The sequence below is a fragment of the Rhea pennata genome, chromosome 1 (assembly GCF_028389875.1).
Source record: "Rhea pennata isolate bPtePen1 chromosome 1, bPtePen1.pri, whole genome shotgun sequence".
NCBI lineage: Eukaryota > Metazoa > Chordata > Aves > Rheiformes > Rheidae > Rhea > Rhea pennata.
In genome coordinates this window covers 40,432,257-40,444,310 of record NC_084663.1, presented here as the reverse complement: position 1 = coordinate 40,444,310, position 12,054 = coordinate 40,432,257, and the positions used below count along the sequence as shown (strand labels likewise).

General features: G+C 41.2%; 1 protein-coding gene across 1 annotated transcript in view; it reads right to left on the bottom strand.

The window, feature by feature from the left end:
* TPH2 (tryptophan hydroxylase 2) overlaps positions 1–9,953 on the bottom strand; it is a 50,786-nt gene extending 40,833 nt beyond the window's left edge. The window contains exons 1-5 of the mRNA XM_062567822.1: positions 9,858–9,953; positions 7,589–7,741; positions 4,844–5,027; positions 4,640–4,740; positions 1,221–1,288 (exon numbers count right to left, since the gene is read on the bottom strand). Of these exons, the coding sequence (XP_062423806.1) occupies positions 1,221–1,288; positions 4,640–4,740; positions 4,844–5,027; positions 7,589–7,741; positions 9,858–9,953 (602 nt within the window). The remainder of the gene's footprint in view (positions 1–1,220; positions 1,289–4,639; positions 4,741–4,843; positions 5,028–7,588; positions 7,742–9,857) is intronic.
* Between the last annotated feature and the right edge of the window lie 2,101 nt (positions 9,954–12,054).

Below are 12,054 nucleotides of genomic sequence, written 5' to 3'. Positions count from 1 at the left end.
TAACTACAGCTTTCCTAGTTTTCGATCAAATCCTGGAATCCTATGAATTCTTTCTTAAAGTCAGTGACACTTCTCATTAAAGAATGAACAAAAATCAAATTAGAATTTCAGCCTGAAAGTTGAGATCCTGAAAGTCTACTGGGTCTGTGGAAACTACCTCGGTGCGGGAAAACAAAAACAAAAAAAAAAAAAAAACCCACAGATTTATATATGCCATGAGGACAGTTAATTCTCCCAGGCCCTTTGGAATAAAAAAAAAATCTTTAAACCACAATTGTTCTTTGATACAAACTCAAGGATTTTTCACAAAACACCACATATACAGTGTTCTAGGTTTCCAGACTCTTTCAGGGAGCACAGCACACCCTAACGCTAAAGAAATTCCTTTAGTCATGGTCCATATTGAGGTTAGGACTGTATGGATCATCTGCTCTCTCCAGTAACCCAAAGTCATCCCAGTAGTAAAATTAGTAGTAGTAAATCATCTTTGTCATAGATTCAAGTCCTCTTCCTTATCTTGTGTGGCCTGTACAGCAGATTTTCTTCCCTTCTCCCTTGTTTCTCTGTATTATGTATGTCACATATGTAGTATCCTGCGCAACAGCATGTTGTTGCTCCTACCCCAAGAAGTTCATCCTTAGTCAATAGGCAGTTTCTCGGGCTCTAAACATCCTCAGGACTAGACTCACATCCCAGTCTAACTTTGGCAGGTAGAAATTTAATAATTGTGACAAATGTGAGGTTAGTGACAAATGTGAAGCACTCTGTGCACAACACTTCTTCTGTGTGCCTTTCCAGATATGTACAACAGCTCTCCTCACAATAGGCACAATTTTCTTTGCCTCAAGAAGCAAGTAACAGTTTGGTGTTCTGTGACCAGATTCTAGTCCATGTAGTGACACTGGATATGTATGATTCTGTGGTATATCAATTTGTCATTAAGAAACTGCGTTTTGCATTTGCAAAACAGTTTAAGTTTAATGAGCTATGAAAAAAAGTGCTTAAAGGTAGCACTTACCTTCCAAACTCTTTACTTGCCTGTATCTGTATTGAATTTGTAAGAGGACTGCAAGCATCAAGTTTGTCAATTATAGTCTACACTACACTGGTCAAAGCTTAAAGGTTCATTTTGTCTACTGCAAAACTTCATCCTACAGAATTAAACACAGCATAAATTCTAGCTAGTCACCAGCACAGGGAAAAATTTTGACAGTACTTACTATTTATAGCTCATGGCAACATCCACAAAGTATTTTCTTCTCTGTCGATAGACATTGTCTTTAAATCCCTTAAGCAAGAAAGAAGAGATTAATTTATAATAAAGACAGAAAACTAACTGTGAGAACTATAAAATAAATCATTAAAGTGCTTATTTAGTGCCTAATTATATTGTATTCTGATTAACATCATCTACTGGACTGTAAGACAAAATAAGTTAGTGCTTTTTTCCATCACGGGAATATTTTCAAGACTGGCTTAGCACAGGTAGTCAGTCATCCAAAAATGCTGAAAAACAGACATTTTTTTCTTGCCATTCATCTCACTCAGATTTTCCTTGACCTGAATGGAGAACTACATGCAGTCAACAAAGTAGAATAACTGACTTATCCTTAATACATTTTTCATTACTAGAAAAATCAAGTGCCCATAGTTCAGGAACATCTCATTTTGAAGATGTTACTTTGGCAGTTGCCATCTTAACGAACACATCAGGGACTGAACCATCAGCTTCTGGCAGTAACTATGCACATTGCTCCAACTCGAGTTACAGAGGCAAGGCTCTACCTCATGGGCTGAAGCAGGCTCATATCCTTTGTATATTAAGTACAAAGGAGCTGTATAATATACACACACCAGTCACAGCCATGTCAGCTATTCAAAACTGAAAGATCTCTTCTATACCTATAAGAGATTTAGACACCAGGTTTGAGGCTGCAAAAGAGGTATCTATTTTCAAGACAGGACTGCCAACCTCCTGAAGATGAAAAAGGATAGACAGTTAAGTAAGTTCCACACTTAATAACCCAGAAAGTGCACTTAAGTTTCCCTTAGTCACAAATGGAAAGAAAACACATTTTCCTCTTACAACTCACATGCACAAACACAAACTACTGCACACTGCTGGGAGTGAAGAGATAATGGCTTTTGATTCAAAACGTTTGCATAAACTTTATCAAATTCTGAGAGGTATTGTAACTGCCCTATAACAAAAGTTGTGCTGCTGGGGCAGACTAAAGGAGAATATAAAAAGGACTGCAGAAAATCTTCAAGTTTCCACTCTCTAACAGGGCAGCAGACAACTTTAAAACAACAACCTTCGGATATTAAATGACCTTTTTCCTTCCTTTGCCATCTGGTTATGGACTTGCTGTCCATACCTATAAAGAGATCAGCTGCTTCATAATCCACAGTTTCCTCAAACATTTGCTTTATCTGACCCTGCATTTTTGTGGTCTGCTTTCAATGAAGCATAGCACTTCCCCTGTGAAACACTAGAGAATAGACCAGAACGACAATGACAAATTACAATGAATGCTACCTACATATAAAAGCTTTTTGACAGGCAAAAAGTTCCTGAAATTTGGGGAGGTCTCCCTGTCTGCTTAATACCTTTTGACGTAAGTACTGAATTACTTAGCTGCAAACCATTCACTAGACCAAAATGGATGGGACACAGCACAGGTGATTTAAAAGTCTGTCATATGTAATGAAATTGAGTCTAGTACCATTAACCAGTATAGAGTGAGATAGAAGCTAAGGTGGTGCTATGCTGGTTTTGTAATAAGATAATTCTTTGGCCCTCTGGTATTTATACACAACCACTAAGAACAGAGCATGCACCAGAACTGGGCTCTGGAAAGCCAATCACAGTTTTTTTTAGTTTTTCCTTATCTTCAATATCTAGTATGCTGCATAGGATAACAAATGGCGTGTAAATTATGTTTATAAGAGGTCCCCAAAGTGTAAAATACATATTCACATAATGCAAATGTCTTTTTTCATTGTCTGTAAAATTGAAAGCAGATTTTCAGCAGAGCACTCAAGTATTTAATGAAGGCACCAAATCAGAACACAAAACTATCAAATTGCCTGTTACAATCATCAACTCAAGGCTAAAATGAGTTGCTATTAAGACTGAAATGCCATTGTTTGAACCAAATTACTGTTAATAGCTGAGGGTAATCAACAGTTTTCCTTTCTGAAAAAGCGCTAGGTAAATCCTAGTTTGTCATCAAGACGTACACGTCAGAAATCAGAATCCAGGCATGTGCTCCCCTATCTGTAGGCCCACACTGTGGGAAGGGCTCACATAGCCTAGAGATGGCTGGGAACGAAGCACAGCACCTATGCTTTCCAGGGCCAATACGGCAGACGGATTTGAGAGGGACAGGGAAGTGGGGCTCTCAGGAGATATCACGATGGCCAGCATAAGATGTCAGTTTGCCTGTGTGTGCACAAGCGAGTGCCTATGCATGAGCCCTTGCCATGGCAGCTGCAGAAGCTGTGGAGTGGCAAGGACAGAAAGCAACAGTTTGGCTGCTATTTCTGCACTGCACATAGAGCCCTAAACATAGGAGTACTTGCCACTCCTCAGCCAAGGGAGTCACCAGGAAAGAGTCTGCATAGGCATTGTCATAGCATGGTACAACATGGATGCATCACTGCAGAGTCTCTTATACTGAAATGATCTTCCTGGAGTCAGTTACAATCTCTTCAGGGCCACTTTTCACTGTCTTGGACAATACCAAAAAGAAAAAAAAAGTAACAGAGGAGACTACAGCCTACAGCTGCAGTTCAATCTTTTTCTATTACAAGATAGTCCTCTTGTCAGGCATCTTAGTTCACTGCTGACTACTTTCTTTTGGAAGTTTCCTACACTAACAGTTTAGCCCAACTTCTTTTTCTTGGAGTAGGAGTGAATACAATTAGTTATCATCAGTAATTTTCAGCCAAGGGGTCCAAAAGTGGAAACTTCAATTTGTAAGAAGCAAAAATTTTCTAACACAAATTCTTGCAATCATCTGCCATCTCAGGATTCAAAGGTTAGGCATTAACAGAGATAAGCCAAGTGAAAGCAAGAAAGAATCTTCTTTTTTTCTGCCTTTTGCATTGAGTACATCAGCACTACTATGGTATGTGGCTTGTATGAAATGCAGACTTGCGTCCTGTCACTGAAGTCAGGAAACAGTGTGAAATATCTTGCCATCTGCTGCATTCATGCAGAAACAGGAACATAATCACAGCGCTTTATTTTGTGATTTTCTCCCAAGTGCTCAGAAAGTCTTCCCTCACTTTTTCTTCTCTGACACTTATATTGATACCAGTTCTTATCTCTACTTGTGACAGAACCTAAGGCTAAATTCTTCAGTCTGAAACCAGCAAATTAAAAACAAATAAGTGAAAGCAGCACAAAAAGGAACAAAGTTGCTTAAGAATAGGTTTTGCAGAGGATCTCCATTTTTGTGCACCATTACAGGAAAAAAAAGAATTCACTGAAAACATTAGAGAACTTTAAAAGTTTGCATCTTCTGAAAACAATGTACTCAAAAAAATACTCAAAATCACTAGTCAACAGACTTATTGACTGATTATTTAATCTGAACAGATTATCTACAATATAGTTTTATGTTACACTTACAGGGTGATCTGCATCCAGTTCAGATCCATACATCAAAACCCTCTGTGAGCATTTATCTAATTCAGATATCTTCCGGGGGAACCAAGGCACACAGTCGAGATCTGCAGAAGACAGAATGTGAGTTGAATGTACCGGAGAATACCTGATATACCTACACACAACATTTGCCAGCGTCTAAACTGAGTGATATAAAAGCAGCCTTGCCTTCCTCATCAGTCCAGATGTTTTCTGGTGGATTAAGAGATACGATGTTAGTTTGAAACTTGAGCAGCTGGATTAGTTCATTGAATTCTTTCTTACTGCAGTCACAGTCCACAAAAATTTCTACCTCTGAGTTCCTTCGCTTGGATTTTCTTGATTCAATATGAACCATACTCACATGTTTCTCCTGTGGAAAGATGAAACAATGGATGAAATCTAGACATTTCATCTAGAACAGTAATACTGATGGCATGTTCCTCAAGAAAGTTTTCCCTAGTTATTAAAATAAGTTTTCAGTAAAAGTACTTGTATATACCTACTCAGTTAGTGTTGTTTAATAAATATTAAAGACAAAAAATCCTATATACTGGATGTAAAATAACTTTCTTCATTAAGTAAATCTAAAAGCATTAACTGACGATTTAATTTTATTTGCCAAAGCAAAAGACAACATTATATTCTAATCATTAAAGATATAAAAAATTGCTTTGCTATATATATGAAACAGTTTTATTAGGAAATGCACATGATCATAATGTAAGTTTCAGTTAAATTTAATGTGTTTAAGTAAATAGACACTATTAAAAACGTATTACTTTAGTATCTTTTGCAAACACTTGAGGGAGAAAATATTTCTGTGAGAATAATTATATTTCAGTCCTCATCTACCTTTCACTAATTCTGAATGACCAGAAGTGCTAATAGTAATAAAATGAATATCTAGTTTAATTTATTATATTTACCCCATCAGAACTAAGTTACACAAAAAACATGGATGTGAAAATAGTTTTATCATGAAAACTTTCCTATGGAGTATCTCTCCCATCACAACTACTGGTCTCTTTTTAAGAGTGTCATACAAGAGACAACCATAGCGTGTTAAAGCTAACCTGATCTAGTGTTGTAAGCTCTGCTTTAAACAGTAGGTTGGATTAGATGATTGTTTTCAACCAACATTTCTACTGATTCTTTGATCTAACCTTTTCTCATCCCAGCCACAAATCTTCTGTTACTTTTGACAATTTATCCCTCCACCTACTCAGCAATGCCAATAAAATCTTTTCTGACTTCCCAAATGGGGAGAAGCCTATGCTTCTATTTCCACTTGCCTGTCATACTTTGTATAAACGTCTGTTCCAGTTGAAAGTCCCTCTGGCACAGCCAACTCTGCTTTCACACATCTGGATCTAGGTAGTACACAGTTCTTTCACTGGCTGCCTCCGTAAGGTATGTATATGGTAAATAATCTTAGCTAACCCATATACATAACAAATTCCCTACGTTGCCCCAAAGTGGGGGAAAACCCTCCACTTTGTACAAGCTATTTGTAGAATAGCAGATTAAAAAAACAAGTAGAATCATTTTGATGACCTACTCCTGAACAACGTAGGCCAAGCATGCCCCTACAAGTTCTCTGCCAGTGAAGAGCTAATGATCTTTACATTCTTCTGGAAAGCAGGAAAAGTGGGTTTGATCTCCCACAGATTGAGTACAGTATAAAAATCTGCTCTCTCCTTCACAGCACTCGAACTGCTAAGTTAATATATGAATGAAGGTGATAGTTCTGCAACATCCTCCAGCCACATTTAAAAGACCAGAGTGAATTATGCACTTGTTCCCAAAAAGGGAGGGTTGATATGTAAGGCCAGAATTTCAAGGGTGAATCCATTTGGGTATTTAAGCCAGAGATGCAGTTAGACACTTAACCCTTGGAGAGAAGCAGCACTGCAAACATGCCTCTTTCTGCAATTCCTATCAGCTCATTTAGGCTTCCCCCTGTTTCTGTCAAACACACTAGTTTTTGGCAATTTTCCTCCAGACAGTCTAAGGGGTGACGCTTTTCCATGGCTAGGTATCCATATCAGCCTTCGGATGTGGAGCCCTGCACCAACTCATGGAAGCAGGAATGGTAACAGCCAGTGCCTCTACCCTTTGGGTGTTTGGCATTACAGGTAGAACCCAAACCACCTCCTAACTTTCTCCTTACTATGCTGCACAGACTGAAAGTCTAAGACTTTCATCATATTACATACTTTAATTGTCCTTAGGCATGCCTCTCAGCTCTCTCCAATTTATTAGTAAGATCCTCCAGTTCACATTCAATGATTGTTGAGTGCATATCTGACTGCATTTATAGGAATTACTATCTTTCACCCCAACAGTATATCCAATGGCACAAAAAATCCCCTGCCCTGCAACTAATAGCAGATAAGCAGTCTACAGCACTAGCAGCCTGACTGAAAACTACCGACTGCATAGGGACCTACATGCGAGTAACACTTCACAATTTATGTTCTAGTTAAACATATAAAACTCTGACCCAGCAAAGCATTTACAGATGAGTTTAACTTTACGATCAAGTACTGTCTTCGGGCAAGGCTGCCATCATGATCTGATTCTGAGCATCTAACTTTGATATTCTGAAATGCTCTTTGAAAATGCCTCCTCCAACTGTGGTTGTACAGAGAACTTCAGCTCTGATTTAAGGTGTTGAGAATCACACTTTGGAAAACTAAACTGAACAGTACGAACATCAACACCACTGTTAAATTTGATTCCAGAGAACTCCTCCTGAAACCAAAAAGCTCTGTTAAGTGGTCCATAACATTGGAATTTACAGTCTACAGAAATGAATAAAAATAATTGCACTCCATTCCTTTGATCAAGATCCGTTACTTTAGACCAGCAAACCATCTGATCTCAGTCTCCTCCCTCAGTCCAGTCAGTGTAATAATTTGTAAGGTTTACCTGGAAGAGTCGGAGAGCTTTCACCAATCCACCAACTTCATTCTTCAAGGAAAACACCACAGCTGTCTTTCCACCTTCAGAAATAGATTCACTTTTCCCATTTCCCTTATTCCCTTTCTTTTCCTCATTTTTCCCAGAATTTGATCTATTTAGCTACAAGTAGACAAAAAAAAGCATTATTTCAGATGTGAATGTGCATTTCTCAAAATAAAGTCACTTTACACAAGGTGATTTTTGTCAGAAAATAGCTGAACAGAACTCTTTCAGACTTTAAAAGGTAGTTCATTTACTTCAAATCAGTATCATAGGCCAAATGAAGCTGTTAGAGGTGGTTGTGTCAGAGATCAATCCATTAAAAAAGCATAAGGAAATACAATATGAATGTATGGGACATAAATATAATGACATTATTAATGCTATGGTATTATTAGGAATAAACTTGGAGATGGCCTGAATTACTGCAAAATCACTAATTGAAGTAGTGCTATTCTCATTTATATTGGCCAATTTACAATGATTTATATTGGTCTATATCTTTGTATTATTTATTAAATTTAAAACATTAACTGTAGCACAATAGAGAACATAAACTTTATGTTGCCATGCAATGTCATTTTTTCTGAGGAAATAAAACCTCTGTTGCTTACACAAATTAGGACAGAAATAAAAGCTTACACTTCATCTCCCTTAGGAGATGAGCTGGCTGATGAACTCAAAAAATCCCCCAAAAAACGAACAAAAAACCCACCCATCTCTGGCAAATCCTACAACCATCTCTCAATTTGGGGTATGCAGACTTTGCTTTATGCCAAATTTCAGGTAGGTCGTATTTTCAAAAAAAAAAAAAAAAGTATGCATTTTTATCAGCTTAAGTCTTGATCTGGCAACACTGACCAAGATTCTCCCCCCCCCCCCCAAAAAAAAAAAAAAAAAAAAAAGTTGGTATTTTCCAATACTCAGGTTGAGAGTCCTGGAGAAGGAAAATCTCCAGTGAGGCTACTGGGTTTTTTTTTTTTTGGAAAAAATATAAGGGCGCTAAAAAAATTTTTTGAAAATAGAAATCAAGAGTCACATACAACCGCTTCACATGGATTAAACTGTTCTTCGGCAAGCTGTAAAGGAATAAAGGGGAAAAGAAACCCACCAAGAACAGGCTGAGTTTTCAACCGCCACACCACATCTCACAACATCTGAGGAGAGCCAAGTCAAATCTCATAGGCTCATAGAAGTAAATCTAGAGTAAATCTCTAGGCTCGTTTTTCCGTTAGGGACAGCGGTGCCAAGGCAGGTTATCCCACCCGCATGATGTCTGGGGGCCTGGGACAATCCACGTCAGCATGGTGCCTCCCAGCGCTTCCAGAAGAGATTGTAGAAGATCTCACCAAGTACTCCATCACTTTGCAAAAAAATAAGTCTTTACCCTGATTCCTTTTCAAAATGGATCATCTCAGACTGTTTTAAACACGTGTCTGCGGATGGGCGTATGAAGCGTGTCGAGCGCTTTTGGTCATTAGTAACTGGGCTTACGTGACTGTGCTTGGGAGGAGGTTTGCTTAGGGACGGGTTCGGGAAAGACGGCTTCCGATAGCTTTAACTTCAGTAATGCGTGGGACTTAGTAAGTTTGCGCACAGATCAAGGCGGCAACCTCCACACGAAGCGAGCTCTCAGAGCAGCTGCGACAGCGGTGGTTTTTCACGGCGCGCTGCTCTCCGGAAGCCGCGCGGCGGCGACGGAGCCGCTGACGGGGCGCCCGAGCGCCTCGACGCTCGCCGACTCCGGCGGCGAAGGCGCTGCCGCGCCGCTTCCCCACTCCCGTCTGTCCCGCGGCGCCTCGAGCGACGGCAGAGAGCCGCTCGCCGGCCAGCGAGAACTGGAGCGGCTGTTAGGAGCCCCGCAGCGGTATCGCAGGCATTCAAAGGTTATCTCGGCTAGTGCGCTCTGCGATCAAGTAACGATTAGCAGGTGGACTTTCCTAGCGATAACGGATTACCTGGAGCGCGCACCTGCGCCCGGGAGAGCTCAGTGAAGTAACTCAAACCACGCGGCTCGGCGCCCGGCTGCGCCCCCGCCCGAAAAACTCGGCGCGGGGCCGAAACCGGCGCGACCCGGCCGCCGGGAGGCAGCGGGGAGGGCAGGAGGCGATGTCCTGGTGACGGGGCCGCGTTTGGGGGCACTTTCGGGGCAGGGGCGCCGCTGTCCCGCCTCGTCCCGCCCCACGGCCGCGGAGCCGCCGCAGCGAGGCACCCCCCACCCCCCCCGCCGACTTACGGCGAGGCCGCGGTGCTCCTCAGGCGGCGCCGAGTCCAGCGAGAAGCCCCTGCGCGCCCAGTACTTGCTGGCGAACATCATCATGGCGGGCTGCATGGGGGCGGGCGGGCGGGCGAGAAGACGGCGGGGCCGGGCAGCGCTCTGCCAGCGGCGCCGGCTCCTTTTATACGCCCCGGCGGGGACTGATGGAAACATGATTAGCGGGGGCGGGGTGGGGGGATCGTCTGGGGCTGACGAGAGCTGCGGTCACCGCTTACCTCAGCCGCCATCTGCGGGCCGGGCCTTACCCCCTCCCCCCACCCCGCCACACACACCCACACCTTGGTGGGCAGCGCGACGACGCCATTGCCCGGCGGCAGCCGAGGGCTTTGGGCGCCCAACGCGGCGCCCCGCACCGAGACCGGGGCCACGGTCATGCAGAAACTCGCCTTCTGTTTTGTGAAGAGTTCTTCTGTGAAGAACGTGGAAGTATTAAGGGATAGGGAACACACCTTGTACCGAAAAACTTGATGGAGCTCATCCATTAAAGGGTGCTAGTACTCCACTGAAAGAGGCTCCTTAATTAGCAAAAGCTCTTTAATCAGCACTGCCTGTGATAGATGAGGGCCAGACTCTAGTCTTAATACACTTCTAACCAACAACATCAGTAAAGCAATTAATCTTCTATGAATGCAAAACAGACCGTAGGGGTCTTTCCTATTTATATAGGACAACTTCACTTGTGATCACAAGAGTCATGTCTCTGAAGTAAAGATTTTTTTTTTTTTAATCCTACTAGCACAGACAAGCTTATTACTTATTTTCAGACTATTACAAGCTTGGAAATCTTAAGTGAGCAGAAGGTAGTTGCTCAGACAACAGTTTGACTGCAGTGTTAAGGTAGTGTCTGTCTCAAAAATCTGCTTGTGAAATTATTTTAGGATTTCTTAATTTCTTTCATACTACCAAAGAGACATTTTTCACTTACTGTCGTCACTTTCTCCTCCTATTATTTTCTTCCCTGCTTCTCACAGTTTCCGAGGCAATTTTTTTTTATTCCTATAACAAAAATCCTTCGAGTGAGTGAGTTACTTCATACAGTATAGAACTGAACAGTACAATTGAACTGGTAGCATTGTTGCACTACGTTTCATTCAAATGCGCCTATATTTTTCTGTTCCAAGACACCAAGCAGGGAAACAGGCACTGCTTCCCCTTCCAAATCACCAGTGATGCTTTCTCTGCGGCCTCCCTGGACAGGAACAACCTAGCTGAGTGTGGTAGCTGACATCAAAGCCTTAACTGGTGCACGTACAGATCATGTAGTCTGAGAGGAAACTTAACATCAGATCAACAGAAGCTAGAACACTGAGCATGGAGCTGCACAAGGCAAGTAGCAGGACATAGCACTTACAGTTCTAAATCTCACGTCATATGTCTGACTCTGAACTGCAGATCACCTTCACTCACAACTTCAATGCCTCTAGCCTTTCTAGATTCAGCATCTTATAATCAGTAATGACATCTGCCTCATCACAGAGTTCTTCAAGAGATCAACACAGAAGCACAATGAAAGATTTTGGATTGTTTCATAACTCCCATTAACAGCATTAAGAAATGTTAATCATTTATCACAACTAGCAAAAAACAAAAGCCTATAGTCTAAACCTGTCCTTGTCCATCAGGCGATTTCTTTTTTTAAGATGGGAAGTTTGGACTGGTTCATAGCCACCTCTGAATTTTTGGGAGGCCTGAAGCAAGTCTTTTTGATCTCACTTTTCCAGAGTTTCCCCATGTGTAAAAAGGGATAACGATTCTTTCTTCTGCTTGACAATAAGATTCTACTGTCTGTTAGTTCTTCTACCTGTTCCTATAATGCAAGTCAATCATTTTTGTAATGCTAAACACAAAGTTTTACTTCATTTTTACAGTCGAGGGAAAGCAGTTTACATGCATTAGTTAACTCTCGTATCTTAAGTTATCAAGAGATACCCTCTGTCATGTTTGTTTTAATAATGAAAAGGCAAGTCATGTTCTTTGAAGTTTGATACTCCTGCCTATGCCTGAAATACCTATGTACAGTTCCCCGAGTTGTACAATTTATGTAAGCAAGATTGCTTAGCACTCTCTAAATATTCCGGTGACTAAAACAAGCCTGTCTGAGCAGATTTTTCTTATGTCGGCATGATGATAGTGCATGATTTTATCTGCTGTTAGA